The sequence below is a fragment of the Rhipicephalus sanguineus genome, chromosome 1 (assembly GCF_013339695.2).
Source record: "Rhipicephalus sanguineus isolate Rsan-2018 chromosome 1, BIME_Rsan_1.4, whole genome shotgun sequence".
NCBI classification, from domain to species: domain Eukaryota; kingdom Metazoa; phylum Arthropoda; class Arachnida; order Ixodida; family Ixodidae; genus Rhipicephalus; species Rhipicephalus sanguineus.
The window spans coordinates 197,206,756-197,232,690 of NC_051176.1; the positions used below are offsets into that span (position 1 = coordinate 197,206,756).

Sequence of the window (25,935 nt, forward strand, 5' to 3'; positions counted from 1 at the left end):
CGGCTCTTTACCCGGATGTGACTGAGCTATAGTGCACGCGCAAGTGGCACGACCGCATGTTTCGGGGGCACTGGCGTAACCCTACTCCAGAAGGCCGAGCTTCAGCCCTAGGAATGCCTGGGGCACAGAGCTCGGCTGTCGTCGATGGCCCCTCATGTGTCACTCGGTGTTCGTGGGGCCGCCGCACTGGTGTTGCAATGCGGGCTTATTGGTATGGCATATTTGAATAATATTCCAGCTCATATAAACGGGTACACGATCGAGGCACATGAACACACGCACGTCAATACCGTGTGTGTTCATGTGCTTGTACCCGCTGTAATATTGCGCGCCAGAGTTCTTTTTTTTCTTCGAAGTCTCCGCGCAGTGGCCGTCTTACGACATCGAACCGTTGATGCACCAATATTTCTTGGAAAGGTGACGCATATATAGCTGCTCATGACGATTCGTATATGCTTTGTTGGTATGACATACAGAAAGTTTGAAAATAGTAGTTTTTGTTTTAAACGTAGTTTTTTTTTTTTAACCACAAGGTTGTAAAAGTTTGCCTTTGCCTCGCCTTCACTGCATAGCACATCAGCGCAGGATTCTAGCGTGGGCCTTTTCACAGCAAATAATGCAGATGATACAACGGCTTGCCACTTATTTTAGTAATACTGCTGTATTACTAAAAATACTATTTTCAAACTTTCTGTACGTCATACCAACAAAGCATACTACAAAATAAGCCATACTTTTACTTGGACCGCTACATTATTGCGAAAATGAAGCCGCAATATGGGTCAAAATGCTATTTTTCCCAATTCTGTCAAATATTATCACAATGTTTCTGCTTCATTCGCTCCCGCAGTATTTTTATCATTTATTATAGCAACCTACAAAGCTTACAATCTGATTATATTACTCGCGAAAAAAATTGTGCTTTTCTAAAAAACGCTAAATATGCAGCATTTCGCGATTTTTCGCCAACGCCAAAATTAATGAAAGTTAAAACAGAAATGAATAAACTATCACAGTCATGAAAGATCAGCGCCTTGAGGTTAAGAAAAAAATTCGGCATATCCCACGCCTTGTGGGAATTGCTTTCGTGCGAAGCAGTCAGCGGCTACTTCTATGCTGTACTTTATGGCTTTGAGCCAAGCGTTACGAGGTGGATCGACGTATTTTTGTACGTGTAGTAGAGCACTGCACGGGTCGTGATTTTCAACCCGGGCCCGGCCTGGGCCCGGAACTCATTAAAGTTTATCCGCCCGAACCCGGCACGGTGACTCGAAGCGAGACCCGGGCCCGGCCCGAACCCGAGAAATAATTTCGCCTACCCGGCCCGGCCCGGCCCGACCACAGATCAGGCCCGACTGAGGTCATCTATAGGTGGTGTTGCCCGAACATGGAATCGACAGCAAGGTGTTTTAAGTAGCACATATATACGCATGTTTCGCCAACAATTATACTTTAACCTACGGTAAGTTCTTGTAAAAGGGGGCTCACGATGGAAACAGTTGAGCGGACAGACTGGGTACAATGAATGTTTGTTCGGCAGTGGTATACTGTACCCATTTTTTCTGCAAATGCAACGGGGATCATCAATGGCGTTTTGTATAAGGTATTGTAGCAAGGAAAGTGATTTGCAGCATGAGTTCAATTTCGATAGGGATCGCAATAAGAACAGAGGAGACAGAGAACAGCACGCTCTCTTCACTTTGTTTTTATTGCGCTCTATTGAAATTTAAAGCATGCCCTAACGACAAAGCCAATCGTGCACCCTTCCGGATATGTAGCCACAGCAAGATAAATAGAGGAAGAAAGTCAAATTTAGTACTTTGTTGTAAATACACTAGATAAAAGTTATAACGAACCGCGTGCACCACGTGTACTCTTAGAAATACGTATATGCATGCCGAAAGGAAGGAAAAAAATATTTGTCAACCTCCTTAGTGAAGCGTGGGAGGCTGCGATCTCGAAGCCGGACCTGGTCGACCAACGCCAACTCGTCGCGCGGGCCTGGCAGGCGGTCCAGGCCAGAGGGTTCCTGGAATAAGGGACCCTCCCACATTCACTTTCTGGCCACCTAATAAACGTTTCTCTCTCTCTCTCTCTCTCTCTCATAGCAGTCTTTTCACATACCACACCACTGCTGGTACATACAGTTTATAAGTCCTTTGCTGCATATTTTATAGTTTTATTTCTTCATGTCATTGTGCAAAAAATTAAATTATCAAGAGATACCGGCTTTAAATATCTTGCCGCGCTAAAGTTTATCGCACTGCTCGGTGTCGGCAGTCGTTGTTAACTTCCGCCACTGGAGCAAATGTAGGATGCCTTTGTGAAGCTCTGCAGAATGAATATAGCTGTCCAGCTCATCCCTTCATTTCTCTCGTTCCCGAACGTCGGGCCACTCTTCAATGTCATCTATAAAACTCCTTTTTGAGGGCTTGTCCTTGCAGTTTTCAGCAGTGTATGTTATGCATGGTTTGCACCGTGCTCTTTTTTTTCCCATATTTTAATGGTGCATGCCTTCCTAACGACGTTGTTCTGGTAGAAGGTGGTCATTGGATACGCGGGTAGGACCGGCAGGAGGTGGACGAAGCAATTTCGTTCTATTTTCGGGTTTCGTTTCAGTGTGGTAATAAAGGCGCGAATAAGCTTGTCGGCACTTAAGCCCTAACCACACGTACGCGTTACAATGCGTCAACGCGTTGTAATGGTTAGCGATGTAATGGTTAGCGGTCTATACGAGCGAATGTTATCCTTTTCTCCCCTGCCTTTATAGATTAAGTTCATTCTACTTTTTCGCCAACTGTCTGGTATTTCCCTCTCCTGTAAGCACTTTTCTACGGCTTTCAGCAGTGCTTCTTTAGTTTGATGTCCGAGTTCGTTAATGAGGCTGACGGGAACCCCATCTAAGCCCGGAGTAGTGCGCTTAGGAATATTTCCTTCGGCCTTCTTCCAATTGAAGTTCTCTAGTACTACATCTTCGTCGGTTGCACTCCTTCGCGTACTTTTACTCACCGGGGGAATCGCCTGGGCGACCTTTTTAAACGAATCGGCTGTTATCTTTCGGATGTAACCTAGCGCTTCATACCCTTCCAATTGATTTCCTCCTTCATCTACCAAACGTTGTTGCATTGAGACAGACTTCCTACACAGCGCTTTTAGGTGGCTCCAAAATATCCTAGGCGCGGCCTTCTTCTTTCCGCGAATCTCTGTCATCCAGCGTTCACTGTCACCTTTAATTTTTGCCTCGGCTAATTTCTGCACAGTGGATTTTTGCTCTAAATATATTTCCCATATTTGGGAAATATATTGGATAATTGGCGCAAACACACGCATAAACGCTCACACATCGTGCCATTAAAGTCCCTGGATATTTTTGGGAAAGTACCGTCTTTCTTTTAACCGAGCCGCCACGCCGAGCACCCTCCTCTCCCGCCTTCTACCTCCCCGCTTCACGGGCCGTCGCCTGGGAAACGCGCGCGTTATCTGCGTGACATAGCATTCTTGATAGGAAAGTGGCGCGAGCCGGGTTATAGGGCCGGCGCCCTCATGGTGGTCGTTTGGGAGAGGAGATAGATACGGTTTGGACACTTGGGAGAGGAGGGTTGGACACTTGGGAGAGGATATGGAGGAGAGTGTCGCTACTTTCTATATATCAAGGGACTTTACGTGCCATAAGTTCGAAGCGCCCTCTAGGCAACGCAAACTTTTTTCCCAGTATACTAGCACGATATTTTCAGCGCATATATATATATATATATATATATATATATATATATATATATATATATATATATCGAGCTGGTCCGCGGAAAAACGCATAGTGGTCTCTCTGGCCTTGAAAGGAAAGGCGAGGACTGAGCCCTGCGGCATGTCGACACGGGGCGGGGTTTCGAGAGGCCTCGTTGACTTGCCTTTTGTAACGTCGTTCTCTTGAGAAGCTAGAGAAAGTAAGAGTTGACGTAGACAGAGAGAGAGAGATGAGAGCAAAAGCTTCAAGGTTGTGGATAATTGGCGCATTGCCATGCGCTTGCTCATTTATAAACACACGCATAAACGCTCACACACGTGGAGCGCAACATTCAGCGCACCAACCATTCTCGCCGTTCGTTGGCCGGCATACCGCAGTCGTTTGGCTAGTTTGGCGTTAATTGTGCCATGAGGTGCTCTGCGTAGTCATCACGGCTGCCAATATTTAATTTGTTTTGTGTACCGCCTATAGTTTTTGTGCGGCAACAAGCACTTCCCTTTCTTTATTATTGCTTTGTGAATTGAAGAGCTAACTACTACTAGCTGACTGTGGTGGTACATGGGAGGTGTATTTAAAGTGTTATGGATATCCTACCTTTCAGAGCGGTATCAAATAGCGATTCAGCGAGGACGAAATGAGAAGGACAAACACGACGCTGACAAACAACCACTTTTTATTGCAGTTCACTTGTGCACGTGCCGTATTTACTCGTGTAATGAACGCACTTTTCTTTTTCCCGAAAAGCGTTTGTGTGGGAGGGGGGCGGGTGCGTTTTTAAGGCATATTTTACGAAAACTCTTTAGCATGAGAAGAAAATGAGGCAATCCAAAAAAGAAAAGAAAACGTGTTAGCTTACCTTTTGCATTGCAGTAAATATACGCGTACACTATTGGCAAAGAGCTTTTGTTATGATAGCAATTATACGGACACTCCAGGAGCATTCTTGCCGTCACCGTCGTGTTTCGTCTGTAGTCCAAATCGATAACATCGCCCCGCGCGTCTGATGTTCTGTGTACGAGTGAAAGCGCGCGACCGGTGCCGACGAACGCCGCTCAAGGAGAGATGAAGCAAGCAGGCCGTCTCCGTCGTGCGAAAGGCGCACAGAGATAGAAGCCGGGGGGAGGGTTGCGCGGGTCCGGCAGGAAATGCGCGCAAGTATGGATACGTATAAAAATTATCAAGCAGTGTTTGCTGGCAGAAAAAATAAAAAAGGCGTGCTAACCAAAGTCGAGAGACCTCGTTTACTACGACCGACCGGACGTGGTCGCCCGCGGTCACCCGCGGTCGTGCGCGCCGTACCCCGTATCTTTGGATGGAATCGGAAGATGGCTCACAGCTTTGTACGTGTTGTGCTCTCATCGCAAAGTTTGCGTTGAATAAGCCATAGGGAAGCGACCGGAGGGGGTTGATAAATATAAAGAACAAAAAAGGAGCGTGCTAGGGCGAAGAGGCGCCGCGCGGCTGCTGCTCCTGTTGCCAGGATGGCCAGGGCATCAGCCGTGTCGAGTGAAGTGGGAAAGCTACAGAGCGGTCGTTGGCGGGACTGCAGGGGATCAAAGTTGGGGGCGCGTTTATTACGCGGGAGGAAAAAAAAAAGTGGGCATGGTGCACTACGTGGTGCAAGGCTGAATCACAGCGGAGCTGGTGGTTTCCTAAGTATAGGGTCAGAATTGAGTCTCAGTCGTTCGATCGCAAAGCGAAGTTAGGCTCAATTAGACTTAATTAGCTTAATTAAGCTTAACTGGCCACGTGTATTTTAAGTATCTCGGTTGGGCTTGGCTCTATCATACACAACTCAATTAGTCTCAGTTAGCCGAAGTCTTAATTAAGCGTAGTTAGACATAATTAGACTCGACTTTAAACACTAGTAATTAGTATCACATTGAACTTGCCTTAACGAACCTAGTTGGGATTTGACTTAGATTAATTGGGATTAAGTAGTTCTGGTTTAATTAGTCGTAATTGTACTCGGCTTAACTAGGCAATACCGTGCTCAAATATGCTTAATTACTTCTGGTTGTACTTACTCTGGCTCAACTGGGCTCATCTAAGCTTAACTTGGCTTAACATGGCAAAGGCAAGCTGGCCTAGGCTTAATTGGGACCATCTTAATTAAACTTAATTTAATAGTCCTAATTGGTCTATATTAAGCTTATCTAGGCTTAATTAGGTTATACTTATCTTGGCTTAACTAGGCTCAGCATGGCAAAGTGGCGCAGCTTAGCCTCAGTTGCTTTTGCGCCATTAAAGGGACACTAAAGAGCAAAACGATTTTTCTCGCATTAGTAAAGTAGTCTTCCACGATACCAAAAACACCACGCTTTCTGCGCGAAGACGCTTAATAAGCGAGAAAACGCGCACAAAGAAAATACAGGTGGCGACGCCACCTTGGAATTCCCGCACCATTTGCCGTGACGTCACATATTTTTGACGGCGCCTGCTTGGGCCTACGTAGTTCTTAATCGGTTAAATCGAAGTACATTGTCCTCTGAGGGGGCCAGAGACTTGACATAACGAGTTTGTGGAAATTTCGTCGCGCCAGTGGCGCCAAAATACGTTAAATGCTCTTTGAAATGTTTTAAGTCATGAATTACAAAGTTCGGCGCGAAATTTAAAAATGATACTTTGAACTTGGTTTTCTCCTCTAATAATAAACCTATGGTGGTGAAATAAACTACACAAGAGTTCTCCGAGCACACTTTATCAAGCTAAACCAATTCATTGTTTCTCTTTAGTGTCCCTTTCAACCCGATTTAACTAACAACATGGAAAAGGCAAGCTGGACCGAGTTTCTGTTCATGCCACGCGGCATAACGAAAAGCTTAAAGGGGTACTGACACAAAAATTTTGGCCTCACGTTTTTTTTTTTTTTTTGCTGCAATTTGTTTGTTGCTGGGGGCCTTTTAGTCATAACCTGGCACATCGTTTGCTGCAGCGGGCAACATATAATTAATCACAGGCTCCTAATTACCGACCAGTGTCAGTTTTGGTTTCAAAAACGACAAGCCTCCGGGTGTAGCTATCACCACCTAGCGGGTGCAGCACTCGATCACGTCAGCACACAGAACTGTGGCGCACTTCCGCGCGGTTCGTGAGCAGCCGCTGAAAAAAAAAAAAGAAAAACAATTCATGCATATCCAAAAAGTGAATGATGATGAGTGGGCGAAGCACTGGAGATCGTTCGGTAACCGTGAATATCCCCTGACATTGCCCACTCACGCATGTAAATGTGTGACAACACGTGTGTATAGAATGTGTTATTGGTAGAGCTGTGCGAATAGCAAAATTTTGGGTGCGAAGCGAATTCGAATATCGAAGCGTGAGTGCGAATCAAATCGAATATTTCTAGAATATTTTTCTAATACTTCGAAGCGAAATTGCAGAAAGAAAGTTGGAGAGGATTCCTAAGCATATTCTTACGGGATAGCAACATGAAAATGTTTCTTTTCGCTAGGTTGATGAAGCGCTGGCGGGGTGGTGTTTCATGGTTGTCTGATCAAGAATGAGGCAATGTAGAGGCCGAATTGTATTTATGTACATGATTTAGTGCAACCATAGTGTTGCCGACAACATTTTACACATGACAGGCAAAGATGCAATTTCCTCAGCCTCTCCTCTTTCAACTTCTGTGGAAGCCCAACTGATGTGGCGGACAAGGGTGTGCACCCTTCAAGTCCGGAGTTCCAATCTGCCTCGTAGACGTCGATATAAAAGAACATCTGAAATTTTGTATGCTAAAAAGCTTTGGCATCCGATTTTTTAACGCGATAGCCAGGGGCGTAGCCAGAAATTTTTTTCGGGGGTGGTTCAACCATACTTTATGTATGTTAGTGCGTGCGTTAAAACTGAAAAATTTCGGGGGGGTTTTGAACCCCCCCCCAACCCCCCCCCCCTGGCTACGCCCCTGGCGATAGCGTTAAAGAGCTCGTATCGCAGAAATTTCGCCGTCGGTGTCGGCGCCGTTGGTTGTGAGCGAAAAATCATCTTGTCCGTGACGGAAAAATCGAAAAAGCTGCAAATAAATAATAAAAACGTTGGGTCCGAGTGTGAATCGAACCCAGGCCGTCTGCGTGGCAAGCAGGTGTTCTACCACACAGCCACGCCTCTGCTTTTTTTTTTTTTTTTCTTTCATGGTATTTATCACACTTAATATTACAGTGCACAATAATAGCACAAATAAAGCAAGCAAAGGATTTACTAACTATGCTCTTCCCGCCTCCGTTGTACCGTTCATTGTACTCCGATCTTTCAGGCCACGATGTGTTGAAACGTGTGCGCAAAATGTATATTCCTCCTAATTCAAAAACATTTTTCTATAAACTCCACTCTGAAACACTTCCGGTAAGCACATGGTTGAAAAGAAAAGGTATTTTTGTCTCTTCTGTTAACTGCCGTCTATGTGATGTGCCGGAAACAATAGAACATTGCTTTATTAGCTGCAAAGACGCTATTCTGTTCTGGGATGTCCTTCAGAGAGCACTGAAGAAACGTTTTGTCGTCAATTCTCACACCATACGTTATCTTATACCAACATCGCTTGATGAAGTGCCATATGATATGTTTTTCCTCATGGGTATGCATAGCTTATGGAAGACACGTATGCAGGACCGTAACGCAGAAGCCACGCCTCTGCTCAGAGCTGCGCGGAAAGTAACTTTCATGCTTAACAAAAATACGCGTCCTGTATACAGGTGTACAGTACGAGATGTAATATCACAGTACTATTGCGTGGTACAAGCGCACATTGACATCGGGCGTCACACCATGTCAATATCATAACGACTTGGTGGTTTAAAGACAGCCACCCATTACAAAAGGAACACACATTACTGCGCGTATTCCCTTAAGACCACGTAGTAGGTGCATCGCAACTTCGAAAACGTTTCTCGCGCATTATTGCTTCGTGTTTAAAGCATGCTACCCATTACATAAGTGTTCGAACTGCGCACTAGGGGCACGATATCGCTATCGCGTTTAACTCTTAAAGGCGAAGCTTAAGCGTCCCCCAATTTTTGGACTTCCTGCCCAAATTTCAGGTCCAAAACAGCATTAGTTGAGCCCCCACCTCTGCCACATCTTTCATCTCTATGTTGGAACCAGCGTTTTCTTGAGTTAATATATTTGCGACCGTAGCGGAGCTTGAAAGGCAGCTTTGCCGCAATACGGGGGGTGTGATGAGGCGAAGCATATTGAAAGTCTAGGGATTACTTCCAATCGGACGTTGACAGCGTCTTGGCTAAGTTCAGCCGTAACGGAGCTTGAAAGGCAGCTTTGCCGCAATACGAGAATGTAATGAGGCGAAGCATATTAAAAATTTGAAGGGGTCACTTTCAATCGGACATTGACTGTATTTGTCTTTGGGAAGTTCGAATTGTTCGAATAGTAAAATTCCAGTGCGAATCGAATCGAATAGCAAACACTATTCGAAAAATATTCGAAATTTCGAATATTCGTACACCCCTATTTATTGGTCATAACTCGTATGTCGTGTTCAGTTTTGAATTCCGTTTTGCCTTCATTATTACTGCTTTGTGGTCCGTGAAATGTAGAGCCAATGGTTCTTCGATCAGATCTAGCCTGAAGTTGCCAAATACAAGGTCACGCAGCACCTGAGAACGGCCGATTATGGGACCAAGTGCGCGCTACATGTGCTCTGTAGACTGCTTTGTGCATGTTGTCACCTGTTAATCAATGCGCTTGTTTTTGAGCAGCTTCGAGCGGCGTGGCACCAAGTACGGTCTATTTTTAAACCATATGCGCACTATGCTCGCTCTGTAGACTGTTTATGCACAGCTGTTTTGCACCTGCGCTTCGACTGTAGACTACGGCGGACAGACGGACATTGTGAGGTCTTAAGGTGCTTCGCCCCTAAAAATGGCGGCTATGACGTCATCATAACTTGTTGCAGCGTGGTCAAGTGAGGGAAGTAGGGGTTCACCGAAAGTCACCTTTGAAGGTGTCAATAGCGCAAGGGTGTCGATCGCTCACGCAAACTTCAAAATTCATTTAAAATACCTTCCAACCTATATCCGCTGTTGATATTTTGCAGATGATATACGCATGTTCACGGGAATCGATCCTGCAGGCTATCTCGTCCGCGAAATTTTGTGTCAGTACCCCTTTAAACAGCTCCACTGTCAAAATTCTGACGAATGAAGTTGGGGGTGCGTTCGTTATGTGTGTAAATAGGATATATATGTAGGAAGCTTGAGCAATAATATATAGGAAGCAGGATAGTGCAGTGTAATTGCTATAAACTGTGGTTGTTAAACAGTGCCTTCTTTTTCGTTCTCATTTCCTTCTTTCTTATTGGGCACTGTTAGGTTACCTTTCAATAATGTGTCAATCAACCCAGTCTCTGTTGGGAATTGCTTCCATCAGAAAAAAAAAAGCTGGCATCTGTAAACCTGCAATGTCTTCTGGTGCAGTGTTTTGAGAAATTTAGTATTATAAAACAAATGATTACTTTGAATATGGTAATAAAGCACAATCTATTCAATTGATTTTCGGCATGCAGTTTATTTTGATAACTTTGCTGCTTTGCACAGCTGCAATAATCGTATCGTCAAATCATGAAAAATACATGTTATTACACAAATTAACTCAATAAAATGTCCATTTAGTACATTTCCTTTCAATAAAATTTAATATGATGCCCTCTATTTTCGTTAGAATGATGCCCATTGAAGCTGATTTACAAGGAAGGCATTGAATTTTTCGACTCATTATTTTCTTTTCCTTTCTGTGGACATCATTCAAGCTGGCTGGCAAGGGTTCATTCAATCGCAGCCACAGAGTAGTCACAGCCTTAGAGGCGCAGTAAAGGTAATATTGGGGTAACGTGTGCGTACAATCCTATGTGTAATTATATGTGTATTTACCTCCCCGGTAGGTGCCCAGAATTATGTAGTTGGTTATGTTCTTGCTAAAAAGGCATGTCTTCAGCACTCTTACTTGAGGTTTTGTGTTTTCACTTTTTGCAGGCCACAGTCTGCTGTGATTGTGGAACCACGGAAGCTTGTCACTAGCTACCAATGTGAGCCAAGTGAAATGCCCATGACTGGGGAAACGTATGGCCAGCACATAGACACAGCTGCTGCCAAGTGGGGTGATGATGTTGGCTGGGTCTTTCAGCATGATAATCAACAAATAACCTTTGCAAATTACAAAGCTGATGTAAGTGATATGACCACTTCATGCAGTTTTGTTGTATTGCTTTGCATATACACACCAGTATATTAGTGCTGTCATACTTCCGTTTAATATACTTGCACTGTGAAGTTTCATTTTGCATTTTTTTATTGTTTGAACATTATTTTCTGTGCTGCAATAGTATCGTTTCACTATTAAATTGGGCCAGAGAGTTTTATTGGCACAGTGTGTACATCCTGTGAAAAGGTGCACGGACCTTGCAAGCTTATTTGCCAATAATTTCCAAGGAATGCGTTTTGAGCTGAGATTTGTCATGAACAAAGGTCAGTTTTGTGTGTAAAACTGCCACCATCGGTCATTCACGCTGCAGTCAAGACCAATGTTAAGGCTGTGATATTCTTCGCACATATGGTGGTAGCTAAATCATCATGAAAAATCACCAACTTTCTCAAAATCTTCGTCCTGAGTTCCCAACATGAATGCTAGCAAAACATGGGCAAAGGAGTGCACAACTCGAGAAGCCTCCATGCTTATGCGTGAGAGCAGCCGCATGGGTACAAATGGTACACTGCATGATGTCAGTGTAAAACATTGTCTTGTTCTGTGCTTTGACCAGTGAGCTGGCCACAAAATGTTATTTTGCAAACATGAAGCATGACTGGTGCTAGCTCGCTTCAGAAGCAATGCACAGAGAAAAGCGCCTAGCGCATGGAGCAAGGCATTGCATTCCTTTTGGTGTTGGCAAAGTTTTCAGCTTGGAAGGTATCGCACCAACCTATGCATTTTATTTCACCACTTCATTGGCTTTGAGTGCGAACTTCCTTTGGTTGCTTCTTGTAGAGAGCATGCCTGCGTGTATGTGTGCACGGACATTAGACAGTGCAAGGCTCTTTTTAATTACTGCTCTAAGTGTTATTTTAGAAATACCAGTGATGCTAAATGCTCAAGCACAGCAGCATGTTTCAATGTGTTTTTAACAAAATATAAGCTTATTTGCATTAAAATTTTATGTTGCTGTAGAACTTTATACTAATTTTTCTTAAGTTTGAAAGCATAGATTGGATAAAAAGTGTGTACAGTATTACAGCAGATAGCTACCATTCTTTCTGGAGCAAGCTAATCCACTGACATATAATCTATTCCCACTGTCCTTTGTATGATCCTGTTATTTTCTACATCGCACAAAATTTACTGGCTCTTTGCTATGCATGTTCTAGGACATTAACCCAAATTGTATATGTAAATATGATATACAGCAAGGCTTTAAATTAATGTTATAATGTGCAGACTCTTTGTTCATCCCCTGTTGTCTTGACAAAATATTTTGTAGCACTAGTAAGATACCTGAATATTTAAGACATGCCTTTTGCTAGGGAAGCATGCAATGTGATGGTGGCATTGCTACATGGTGTGTAACGAGGTAACTTGTGGGAGCAGTGTTGAAGCTTCGGATGCCAATAGCAGCACTACAAAACATTCACTAAACTACCGAGCTGAGAAAACAGCTTTTTGTAGCACATGCTCTACCTTATCTTGAGTTATGCGTATACATTTTCTAACCACACTCTACACCGCTGTGTTAGAATGTAGGAACGCATGAACTCCTTGCAATATATGTTACCATTAGCTTAGTTGGGTGCATTAAGCAAAGACAAATGTTGGTACAGGCATGTGACATTATGATTAAAGAACCTTGTGCCATTTTCATGGTTTCCGTACTGGACAGTGTCAGCATAGTTTTAAAGCTCCCTCCTGACTATAGGTCGGCAAAAAAAGTCGGAGCTCACTGAGACTTACTCAACAAATATATTCTGCTCCGAGGGCTAACTTGACTCAGACTCACTGAAATTTTCCTCAAACGGGCTCAGACTCACTAAACTTTTTCTCAATCGGACTCACTTGGACTCAAGCTCAGACTCACGGGCCGATCTGAGTCTGAGTGAGTCAACTCATGAGCGAGTTTGCCTATCTATGCTCCTGACCAGTGCTGGTTCCCCTTGGGCTTATGTTGCAACGTTTACTTGTGTCCACCCACAAACTATTGCATTGTTGGCCACTGGAGTATATATTATAAATGTGTGAGGCAAAACAATTTTTAAAAAAATTATTATTATTGTTTTGTTTCTTAATGTGACATCTGTGTCAAGATAAGAGTGTTGCATATGCTGTGATGCTACATGAAGTGTACATTTTTGACAGTGTAGTGCCTGCATGTTAACATCATCACAGCTTGCCTTATTGCATTTAGTTTAATTTCCATTCTGTCATCAGTTAATTATATTTCACTGTTGTACCTCGTGGCTCTTGCCTCATCTAAATGCCTACTTTAACTTTGCTAAATGTTTTGTCTGCATTCATGCATGCCATTTACATTTATAGTGTCGGCTACTTTACTAATTATACTAACAACTCAGGGTTATCTTTAGATGGTTACTTAATTCAGCTTACAGATAAATCTGGAAAAAATCTGGCAATGTGGACCAAATCAACAGATTAATGTTCAAGCCAAATGCATGCAAACAGTTCAGTGAAACCCCATGTGTGTGTACCTTTTTTGTCACATTCCTAAGTTTTCCTGTGTAATCAGCCAGTTTAATTTACATACTGACATGAAATGGCATTTCTCATGCATTCTTAGTTTGTACATGTGGTATAAACATTCACTGAAGCAGTGGAACTGCGTGTAGGTGGAGAGCTGTGTGCTAGTTCATTCGCTTAAGTAATTGTCTGAATTGGCTGTTTATGAGACCATCAATCCAAATGACACTAGGAAACCAAACCTTCTGAATTCCCTTCATGTAGGACCAAAAAGCACCCAGGAACTGGATTCGGACGATGTACCTTTCTGTTGACATTCATATGTTACAAGCACGTTCCCTTTAGAATGTTTTATGGTTGGCTCTCTAATCACTATTGCACATAAAAAAATATGCCCATGTATCTTCAATGTGCACAGGCTTACGTAGTCAAACACACAGAGATTCATGTGGTCCGCTGGGGAAGGGTGCACATCAAGTGATGCCATGACACTCGGTGGTGGTCACGCCAGTGGTGGTGTAGCGAGGGGGGGGGGGAGATGGGGGTGTGTGTGAGGGGGTTCAACCCCCCCTCCCAGAGTTTTCAATTTTGCAGATATATATATATATATATGCACACATATAAATGCATGGACAAACATACAATATGGGGCAGTTGAAACCCCCTCCACCCCCCTCCCCCTCTGAAAAAAATTTCTGGCTATGCCCCTGGCCACCACTGTTTACTGTGACCTCTATAAACGCCGTAAGGCAGCTTGCCTTGTAAACATGGCTTCGCAGAGCCATCATAAAAGCGCATCTCCGATTTTTATATCTGACTACACAGATAAGATATGAAGTGCTCCTTTCTTTTTTTGTTTAATTTTAATAGGTGGACTGTGTTAGCAAAGGACTGCTGTCTGCTGGTTTCACCAAAGGAGATACGATAGCTATCTGGTCTCCTAATTCATATAACTGGGTGGTTCTTTATGGTGCTTTGGCAAAGGTCGGAATCCTGTCTGTAAGTACTGCACTAATCGATGACTATATGCTGCATCTTTCAGACTTGTTCTTTAAAGTCTACAGGTTGTGCTACAGGCTGTTTTAGCTTGACTTTATTGATTGCTGTGGAATTCTGCTTGCTTAAAAAGGGCCTTTGGACGCAAGATAAACTTATACAATGTTCATTGTCTGCCTTAGAATTCTGGCCATATGTTGAAAATACAGAATGCGGAGCTCATATTAAGGAGTATGGAGCCTGTTCTTTTTTGCCAAAAGTAATACCGTAGCATTTTGAAACAGTTTCCAATGTGTGGAAATATTAATCTCTTGCTTATTGATTTTTTCCAACAGTGTAAGTTGAAAAAAATGAAACTTGTTGTACTAAAAAGCAAGCAAATTAAGACGTTAGATGCAGTCAATTGGATGATTGTTGTTTTAAGACAGTAAATTGAGAGCCTGAGACAGGGAGGAGTGTACACAGACGCACTGTCACAAAGCCTTCATCGTTGACAGCAGATTCTTCTATGCCCAGACAGAAGTATGAAAGAAATAAGGGGAAGCACTGTCCATCTGCGCTCATATTGCTACTGCATTCACCCAGCAGACATATGCAATTTCACTTGATTGTAACCACATGTTCTAGTTATGTAAGCGTTGAAGATGGAATAGTCGCAGCACCTGGAACACTGCTTGCTGTTGTCTTGGAATGTCTTCCTTTTAAAAGGGCCATTCTGGTTGCTGCGGAATTTTCTTTATTGACCGGTTCACGCTTCCTCTTCATTGTCCATATGTGCAACACCAAGCCATAGGTGCTGTGCCAGCATTATCAAATGTACAACTACTTATGATTAAAGATTTGAAGTTAACACTTCAAAAGTTAGAACAATGCTTCAGTGGTTAATTCTGAGCATTGAGTGTGTCCCTTACAAATATGAGTAGTTTCAAGCAAGAACGTTCCGTCATTTGCTTGCAGTATTATTGGACAGTATTATTCACTGCTTGAAGGATTGTCGTGTTGGCTTTAATGCCAGTTTTAAAATTTTCTGTAGCATCCCAAGTACACTTCTAAAGATTTTCTGGCATGTCACACCCAGTGCCTACATTAATCCTATGGTATTTTGTCTCATGGGCAAAGTAGTTCACAAACATAAGACATTTTAGTACTCCAGCAAGCATAACAAAGAATGTTACATGTTAAGGGGACACTAAAGGCAAATATTAAGCGAACTTGGATTGCTGAAATAGCATCCCAGAAACCTCTCAATGCTTGTTTCATGCCATGGAAATGCTTAGTTTGAAAAAAGTCGCGTTTTAGTGTTCTGCATACATTTAGCACAATTCGAACCGCCCACCTCCCAGAACGGCCTTGTGACATAGCATTCACCATACCCGTCCTTTACTGCCTGACTACCGGTGCAGTGGAGCACAGCCCAGTGCAAATGAAACTTGCGTCGTTCTCAAAGTTATCAAGAAGTTCATTTTTCCATGAATCGAAGTGAAACACGCATTTCATTTTATCCTGTAATGCATTGCAACATTCTTTTCTATTACCTGTACGCAGTTAGAGTACTAGTGATCAATTGTACTGAGGCTGTTCTACATCATTGGGCTCGATCTTGTTCCCGAAAGTCACACTGTTGGCACAAATCGTGTTCTACACTTACTAAAGCATTTCTGTTCATAATATTGGAATTTTAGACATTCTCGAGCATTGATCTTTCACTCTGACATAAAATGTCATTTAGATTTAGTGTTTCTTCAACACAGATTTATCAATCTTCTGTTGCACCCACAAGGCACATTTCTCAAGCTTGTTCTTCACCCACAGTGGTAGCCTAGCAGCTGTAGTCTTGCACTGCTAAACACAAGGACATGGGTTTGAGTCATGGGTGTCACTTGCTTTTACCCAAGCCACACCAGCGCTCTCCCACTCCCCTAGCCGCGATGCAACACGGGTTGGCACACCCCCCCCCCCCAGACAAAATCCTGCCGACACTCATGGTTCGAATCCCAGCCATGGTAGCCATATTTTGGTGGAGGTGAAATGCAAAAAAATGTTTCTGTAGTTTGATTTAAGTGCACGTTACAGAACCTTAGATAGTCAAAATTAAAGTCCCCCACTATGGCATGCCTCATAATCATACTTTGGTTTTGGCGTGCAAAACTCCATAATTTAGCAATTTCATTTGAAAGCTTGTTCTTTGCAAGACGCATTTCATTCATATCAAGTTTCTTATTGAAATACCTGATTACTTCCAATGAATTATTGTTAAGAGCTCAGTTGTTTGTTAAGAGTTCCAAAGTTCAATTAGCATAACTGGTAATTTCCCACCGTGCATTTAAGTGCCCCAGACATACTTAGCTTTGCCTGCACATCCCCACTGACATGTCCAACACACGCTCCAAATTTTCTTTACGCTTTACTCATATAGTTCTTTCAATGACATTTAGTATTGTTGGGTATAGGATTTCCATAATTCATATATTTTCCGTAAGATCCCTGCTATGAAGAGTGCTTGGGTGAGGTGCTGCCTACAATTTATTGAGCACTATCTTTAGAGGTAAACGTGTTAGCATCGCTCTTCATTGTTTCAGTGCCAGGATATTTGAATGTGTATTGTGTGGCTTGGGACAGCTGGTGCCTTCGAAACTAGTATTATCCAAGCTGAAGTAGCTAGCTCTGAGTGTGAAGTTAGTGTCGTGCAAAAGCTCGCCAAGCGATAACACTGAAGGCCAAGTTTTATGTATTGCATTGAATTCTATGTTTGGCTTCAAGAGTGATGTGTAGTCATGGAAATGTTTCATGTGCCATCTATATTGTGTGCTTTTTTTTTGTTTATTTTTCAGGCTTGTGTACATCCTGCTTATACTGCAGCAGAGTTTGAAAAAGTCCTGACAAAGGTTAGTCACCTCCTTCGGGTTACTTTGTTGAAGTATTGGCTAAGGCAGGTGTATAGTCAGCATAACTGTATGTAATCATACTTGGCATAGGGACAGCAAGACATGAAAATTATTTTTGCAATGGACTGCTGCTCGTTCATTACATTTATTAATTTGTTATGGTAAATGTAGCATTGTCAGCAGGGTCCAGCATTCATTGGCAATAAGGGCAATGGGAGCAGATTGCAGTAAAACCAGATAACGTGTGCCCTGATGAACAAGTTCTTTTGATTATTAATGTAAGCATTTTTTCTACAGCATTCTTTTTTCAGTTCCCGGCTTTCACTGCTGGCTTAAGAGTGAGCTGAGACTTGTACTTAGTGGCTTTATCTCTGTACTCTTGTACGATTTTTCTTTTTCCTGATTCATGAGTAGCATCAGGAAAAGCCTGATGACATATTCAGGTCTCTTTCGAAATGCACATGGTTTTCTTGTCTGTATTTATCTTTTTGCACTGTCTCACACTTCTGAAGAAACACATACACTTCTCACAAAATGAGGAAAATGTTGCCTTCAATGTTGCAAACTCAAGTTCTGCTTCTGTAATACAAGCATTAGGGCCTAAGATTTATTTCACACTGCGAAACAATGTGAACAGTGTCACGCCTGTAGCAACTAGGCTGTTGTAGGCCTAATTGCTGTAGATACTTTTTTTTTTAACTTTCTGCGACTTCTCCAAGTCTCTAGAGTCGAACCCGCATATATTGAACCAACATTTAATGAATTATTGTGCATATCAAGCAGTTGTCCCCTGAATGTATTTTTGATATATAAAATATTTTATACTATATCGAACTACCTATATGTAGAACTCTTTTGTAATCCCCTTGAGATTCAATATATCTCGGTTCGACTGTATTTATTTACTTCAGAATAACCATAGCCTTTTCCAAGACTCTTGCAGGAGTGAGCACAATGTAGCTGTAGTACCAGCAGCACAAAGAATTAAAAAACATATTAGAACAGAAAATATGGAAAACGTAACTAAACAGGGATTTGAAAATGAATATGTTGTTGCAGGAGGTTATAGCACAGACACCTCTCAGTCATGAGGCTTGGGTTTCTAGGTACACTGGTTGATCTGCATAAATTAGTGCTGAAGCAAATGAGAGTGTACATTTTAGAAATTTGGTTGGGAGAACTCTTCTTAGTTTGGGTAGTAGGGTGTGTTGGTGTTTATCGCGGAAAGCTACTTTATGAGACATAAACCACTTTGCGTATTTTCCCTTGGTTTCAAATACACCAAAGCTCTATTTACATGAATTCTTGCAGAGCCTCAGACCTGCATGAATTTATTAGTGTTTATTTAAAGAACTGTAGTGTGAATTAATGCTTGAATTCAAGCAGTATTTGTACAAAATAATAATGAATTTTCAAATAGGGTAAGAGACTCACTTGACTTTAATCAACCTAGAGAGCGAGCTGTCTTCACAAAAGGGTACTATCATTCACACTACGCAAAGGGTACTATCATATCACAAAAGGGTACTATTTTCGAAAAAAAAAAGTCACAGTTTCGCCGCAACGGCGAAGCAATGAATGCGATAGCAATAAATTGGAATGTAACGCAAAGAACGGAAAGCAGCTCGAAATTGCCAGCGCGTCGCTCGAGCCCAAAGGAAGCACGAAAAGAATGCACACAGGACGAGCGCAAACTATCATGCGTCACAGCTCGACACTAGAAGCGCACTGCTCAAACATAAAGCAGGACGCACGAAACGAACGAACAGGTACACACAGGACGAGCGCGAACTGTCACAGTTGTTACTTATTTCTGTTTGAACAGCGCACTAAACGCGGCCGCTGCGAAGTGACCTTCGTACGCTCTGTGGCTTCAGCTCGGACATCGCGGGGAAAGCACAAGACATACAACCAATACAACCGCCCGCTCCACCCCCCCCCCCCCCCCCCCCCCCCCGGCCGCCCCTTTCTTTCCTCTAGATAAGCGCACGAAGGCGACCACGCCCTGTAACCAACGGCGTTCGCAGGAGCGGGGCGATGATCTTTAAAGCGCGCAACGCGCGCACATCGCGCCATCTATGTGGCGAAGAAGAAAGCATGCCGAAGGAAATAGTATATATAAATAGTTGGCCGTTAGCAGGCTGAAAGACGGTACTGTTCGTGGCGTAACCATCTAACACTGCTCGCTGGAAAGCGAGAGGTCGCCCGTTCAATTCAGCGCATCGGAAAGTTTTTCTTAATTATTTTTCTTTGTGGCTTTTATATATATATATATATACACATATACATATACGGTGAATGACGGCAGCCGGCGACGGCAAAAATCAGCCGAGACTGTCCATATAATTGCTATCGCAATAAAACGCCGGCTTAGATTCGAATAAATATGGTAATGTCAAGGGGCCTGCTGAAAGAACGGTAGTGCGATTGGCAACAGGACCCCAGAATCTGTTCTATATATCTAATCAAAATTACCAAAAAGGGAGCGTGCTCATGTAAAGTAAATTCACCGAAGATTAATGATGGTGTGGTACATGTGCATATGGGGGGGGGGGGGGGGGGGGGTAGGCTATCCCAACTCATGACCGGCAACTTACTGCTGTCCTGAAAACCAAAGTGTACAGTTATCGAATTTTACCAGTATTACATAAAGGGCAGAAACTTGGAGCATAACAAATAAACTTGGACCACACAGCATGCGATGGAAAAAAAAAAGGATAGGTGGAACATTGAGAGACAGGAAGAGAGCAGAGTGGATCAGAGGAAAAACAGGGGTAGCTAATATCTTTGTTGACATTAAGAGAAAAAAGTGGGCATGGGCAGGTCATGTGTTGCATTGGGTAGATAGCCAATGGTCAGTGAGAATGATGGAATGGATACCAAGGGATGGAAAATGAAATCAAGGCCAGCAGAGGGCTAGGTGGGGTGATGAAATTAAAAAAAATTGCAGGGATAAAATGGAATCAGCTCGCACGGCACAGTGTACATCGAAGATCATTGTGAGAGGCCTTCATCCTGCAATGGACATATATTTAGTATGACTGCCAGTTGGGCATGTTGGTAAAGGTTCATGATGTTCAAAGCACTCCGTCCTGTGTCCTTTCTAAGTCTTCGTACATATTGCGCTTGTTTCATCATGGACATGTATATATAGACATGATGAGTGTGCATTAATGCTGACATTCCAGTAGTGTTACAGTAACAGAAGGTAAAATATATTTATGAAAGATATAAGCTTGAGAGAAAAGCTATGAGTATTTTGTTCAATGCTAAAGGGTCATTCTGAAAGTTTATATTTCAAGCCATTTAAATTTTTTTAAATATCTAGCAGGTGTTTCGAAGTTATCAAATCAATACCCAACATACTTAAGGCACCATTAAAATCTCTAATAAACCTCTATATGTCTTTGAAGCAATGCGTATGATGTCGGCCGCAAAAGTTTGTGGGATGTGCAGCGCGTGGCGGAGCAACAGAAAACTGCATTGCTGCGTCACGTACCGTGATGCGGCGGGTGTTGAGGCTAGCGGCCGCAGCCTCCGCGATTATATCCGGCAACGGCACGTTGTCTAAACGCGCCGTCGCTAATCGCCGAGGCCAATAGCCTCAACACCTGCCGCATCGCGGTAGGTGACGCAGCAATGCAGTTTTCCGTCGCTCCGCCACGCGCTGCACATCCCGCAAACTTTTGCGGTCGACAGTACATTGATGCACTGCTGAAAATGCCTGATAGATGTCTAAACTCCTTTGAAGGTGCCGCTACGTGTGTTAAAGGGACCGACAACCGATTTTTATGGTACCTGTTTTTTTTAGTGCAATGGAAAGCTTACCGTTTGGAGTGTCTAATCACGGAATGGTAATGCAGAAGATTTTGTGAAACATTTATTATCAGAATTTTTCAATCTGCGGCGACTGTGAAGTCGTACACACAACACATATGCGGCAAACAGTGGGAGGTGAGCGTGACAGGGGTTCGTGTTTATGCACTGTGGTTTGCTGCACATGCATGCACTCCGCTTGCATGTGCCGCGGCTCGACATATTCCACTAGTTGCCGCGAAGGCAGCGTCGCTCCTCAGCGTCAACTCCTTTTACCTCATAAGCGGCACAGAACAGAGCAGGGATGGATAATAACATACATACTCTATTATTGAGCACCAATTATGGTGCGCATAAAAGCATCAGACTACGTACAGCAAGCGGAACGACTCCATAGTGCAGCATTAAGGCTCTTCTGCTTGGCTTCTTTCGTGTATTGTAAGCACAGTTCAAAAATACAATCCTACTCAAAGCGTGAAAAGGATGCTTGAATCTGTCGCTGGGTGTGTCCAGATAAGATCGAACACGAGGTCCCGGTCACCATTCCCGATTGTGATGAAATTTACTGTAGGTCTAGGCATTACACCCAGAACAATGGTTTCGCAGTTAGTTTTACGAAAAAAAATTTTGTTCGCCTGAAAAAATATATATATAAATTTCGGCCGCAAAAAACGCTTTTCTGCCAATTTCGCGATTTCTGAATTTTGAGCGCACCTAGGGAAAAAACGGTGCACTTCTTCGTCACAATATTTATTCCCCTTAAAGAACAAGTGAAATAGAATCTTATGAGTTTATTATTTCCCTTGCTTGTCGAAGCACGTTTGAAGAAAAAAATCACAAACTTGGCAAATCGCACAAAATACCTCTATTTCAGGAATTTATTGCTGCAAGCAAGTTAAAGTGAGGATAATAAAAATCGGTACATAATAACTTTGATACTTTGGCTCTCTTTTAAAATAATTTGTGTGGTTTTATCGCGCTCCGTTTTACACGATAATTGGGCTGAAACATAAGTAATTTAACAAAAACGCCGAACTTTGAAAATGATTTTCTCAAAAAGGCCATTTTTAATTTTTTTTTAAATCCCTCTGATTGAAGTCAAGGACGTCGTCTACCATTGTGCAGAAAAAAACGTTGCATTATTTTGGTTGCTCAAGATCCCAAGACAAAGCTTGCTTGACCATGACACCAGGCTGCGCATTTGTTGGTGTGGAGCTGCTTATTTGTGATTATGTCACGTACAAGTATTTTTAGCAATTTATATCCGAGGTTCAGCCCATAACGAACGACGCGGCCGCTCGGCTGGCATGGTCACATTTGACGCACTATAATTTGTTAGCAACCAAAATAATGCAACGTTTTTTTCTGCACAATGGTAGACGACGTCCTTGACTTCAATCAGAGGGATTTAAAAAAAAATTAAAAATGGCCTTTTTGAGAAAATCATTTTCAAAGTTCGGCGTTTTTGGTAAATTACTTACGTTTCAGCCCAATTATCGAGTAAAACGGAGCGCGACAAAACAACGCAAATTATTTTAAAAGAGAGCAAAAGTATCAAAGTTAATATGTACCGATTTTCATTATCCTCACTTTAACTTGCTTGCAGCAATAAATACCTGAAATAGAGCTATTTTGTGCGATTTGCCAAGTTTGTGATTTTTTTCTTCAAACGTGCTTCGACAAGCAAGGGAAATAATAGACTATAAGATTGTATTTCACTTGTTCTTTAAAGGGAATAAATATTGTGACGAAGAAGTGCACCGTTTTTTCCCTAGGTGCGCTCAAAATTCAGAAATCGCGAAATTAGCGGAAAAGCGTTTTTTGCGGCCAAAAGTTGTATATTTTTTTTTCAGGCGAACTAAATTTTTTTCCGCAGAACTAACTGCGAAACCATTGTTTTGGGTGTAATGCCTAGACCTACAGTAAATTTCATCACAATCGGGAATGGTGACCGGGACCTCGTGTTCGATCTTATCTGGACACACCCCACTACATATAATTCAGAGTCTCTTTATGTCCACCAGGATCTAATCACATGTTCTGGCCAGTTGTCGGACCCTTTAAAGGGGCCATGAAACCCAAGTTTCGATCGTCATCTGTGTTACGTGGGTTAAACCTTGTGCGTTCACAAACAAGCTGGTAAAATTTTAGCGCATTTGGTCGAACACTTAATTTATAATTGAATATTTTATAAACACGTGGGCAGCCTGAGTGTCAGGTAACACTGGCGCTTTCGCGAGCTGTGACGTAACAAGGTGCTTGCTGTGCGAGCATTCCGGCTAACGATTTTGTTCCGTGCTCAGCTAAGCGTGCAATCGAGCTATTTCAGCTTTGTTCAGCATGGCACTGAAATTGAGCTATTTGCAGCGGCTGAAACTTTGGTAGAAGACGACGGCTCTGCTCCATGCAGCACATAACGCCATGACAATATGACTGTTGCCGGCGGTGGGCGCAGTTTATATCCGCCGACTTCTAGGGCTTATTTTGCACGGAAATATTCTTTTACAGTCTATTCTTTATATATGTATACACACAATAGACTCTCTACTTCTGTTTTTTGCTGAAAATTGCAGATTGTTTGGTGACCATGTCATGGCCTCTTTAAGCACACTACACGTTCTGGAAGCCTAGAGCTAAATCATGGCTTGACTCAGACTGGTACAGAATTGATGAAATAGCGTATAAATGTGAAATATTTTTATGTACATGGTAAAAAGCACGTATTTATTATTTTTTTCATGCACAGGTGCGTTTTGCAGGCATATATATTCCAGAATCATTCAAGATTCTCAAGTACTACGAGATGCTTTGCTCCTTGATTCCTGAGCTTAAGGAGTCCAGTCCTGGCCAGCTGAACTCTAAGAAGTGAGGCAAACTCTGGTATTCCTCTTGAAATATTCACGTAGCTATAGTCGGTGTCTCATTCAATTAAAAGCCCTCCTCGTGCCCCATCAGAAAATTTAGTTGTAGACAAGACATTGCTGTACGCTATCTAGAAAATGTTCTGCAGCAAGAATTCTTAGACAGAGTAGCTGATATGGAAGCAAATGAAATGTAGTGAGCCTATTGGATAAGGAGGCAAGCTAAGAATGTCTGTTGCTGTTCCTTATTTGGAATAATAATTCCCAGACATTCTACTTTTGCATGCTGAATACTTGAAAGCCAAATTCAAGCATGAGCCCTTAACTCTTTGAGGGTCGAATTTTTTCACAAAATGCAGTCCAAAAATGTTTAATTTTTTTATTGCTGAAATAAATTCTTCAGACGACTCTATTTAAGAAAAATAGTGTCTAAAATTTTTTTGCATGACCGTAAAGCGACAAAAAAGTCATTTTTGCTGTTATGTACACGTGGTTTATTCGTAGTAACATCAAGCAAAATCCTGAAAAAAAAAACACTTATACGATTTTTTATAAATAAAAATTATATGCATTGTATTAAACATAGTTCCTTCAGGACCCCTTTTTGGGCAATAAAATTTCACCACCACCACCATTGAACATAGTTCACAGACATGCAAAAATAAGCACACCAGAGTACTTTTCCGGTAAAAAATATTCGTGCTCCCCAAAACAGGAAACGCAACCACGGTGGCGTCGTTTGTGTAATTTAGCGCCGCACAGAAACAGATGTAATTGCACCCCAGGGAGCAATAAATGTGAGAGTCACAAGCGGTCACCCTTTGAGAGATTAGAAACCAGACAGCCATTAGCTTTGCACGTGAGAGAAGCGATAAGCACCCGAAGGATGAAACCGAAACCAGCCGCACCACGTGCGCATGTTCCGATGCGCAAGTGAAAGCTGCCGCGCCACTTCGTAAAGAAAAAAAAAGTGAGAAAAACAACCGAGAGACATCGGCGCATGAAGAAAATTCCACGTATTCCCGAAGTGTGACAGCACGTGCCAAGCAAAAGAAATGATCGAAAAAGGCACGTGTCTTAAACATACAGGCTATGCCGTACATGTACAACAAAACTCCTTTGGTGCCTGTTAGGTGATGCCGTACATGTACGGTGAAAACCCTCGAAGGGTTAAAAAAAACGCATCGAACGCAATCATCATAACTTCAGGAAACAAATTCCATTATTCTTAACTGTATGCCACTTATATGGCCCATAGATGTCTGCCATTGTGATTCTCCCAGCGCTGTCGTTTGCCTTTATATTGGCAAACAACAGCGATGTCGTTTGTATAAGATGTGTATAATATGTCGTTTTGCCTTTATATTGTATTCTAACAGAAAAAGAGTGCAGCAATAAAGAGGTATTTTAATATCATCTCAATGTTTCCATGTGACATTCAGGTGTACTTATTTCATAATAATTGTGGATTGAGTTTCATACTTCTTTCTTTTTGTGCATACTATTTTTCTGCTTGCTTAACAAATCCCACCAGTCAAATTTCTTTGTAACTTTTATGCATTGATGAGTAGATCTGCATCTGATAATCATGTAATTGAAATGTAAATGCTCTAATGTAACAAATAATTAGTGCTAGAATTGTTATTATGGTCAGTTTTTGGCATCACTCCAAAATGCCTGCCCAAAGTTATAAGTAGTGCGTGCCCCAATGCTGTGGAGTGCCATAAGATCACACCATCGGATTTCTTTCTTCAAGCTTCTTTTATAAGAGCTATTTCGAAATGCAAATGTTAAGAATTGTCCATATTTCAATACATAGCAGCAATTACTTTAAAGCATATATGTTAGTTGTACAAGGTGGTTACGAAGGAGGCAGTTAAGACATTGCATGATCATAATTACTTAAAAAAGAAAATTATACATATACGTTCTCATAAATCAT

The 25,935-nt window shown here is 42.3% G+C and overlaps 1 protein-coding gene across 1 annotated transcript in view; it reads left to right on the top strand.

Annotated features, from left to right (window-relative positions):
* The window catches only part of LOC119405135 (medium-chain acyl-CoA ligase ACSF2, mitochondrial), a 132,571-nt gene that overhangs the window by 55,961 nt on the left and 50,675 nt on the right, over positions 1-25,935 (top strand). Inside the window, exons 2-5 of the mRNA XM_037671936.2 lie at positions 10,729-10,921; positions 14,306-14,434; positions 17,263-17,316; positions 23,879-23,997. Of these exons, the coding sequence (XP_037527864.1) occupies positions 10,729-10,921; positions 14,306-14,434; positions 17,263-17,316; positions 23,879-23,997 (495 nt within the window). The remainder of the gene's footprint in view (positions 1-10,728; positions 10,922-14,305; positions 14,435-17,262; positions 17,317-23,878; positions 23,998-25,935) is intronic.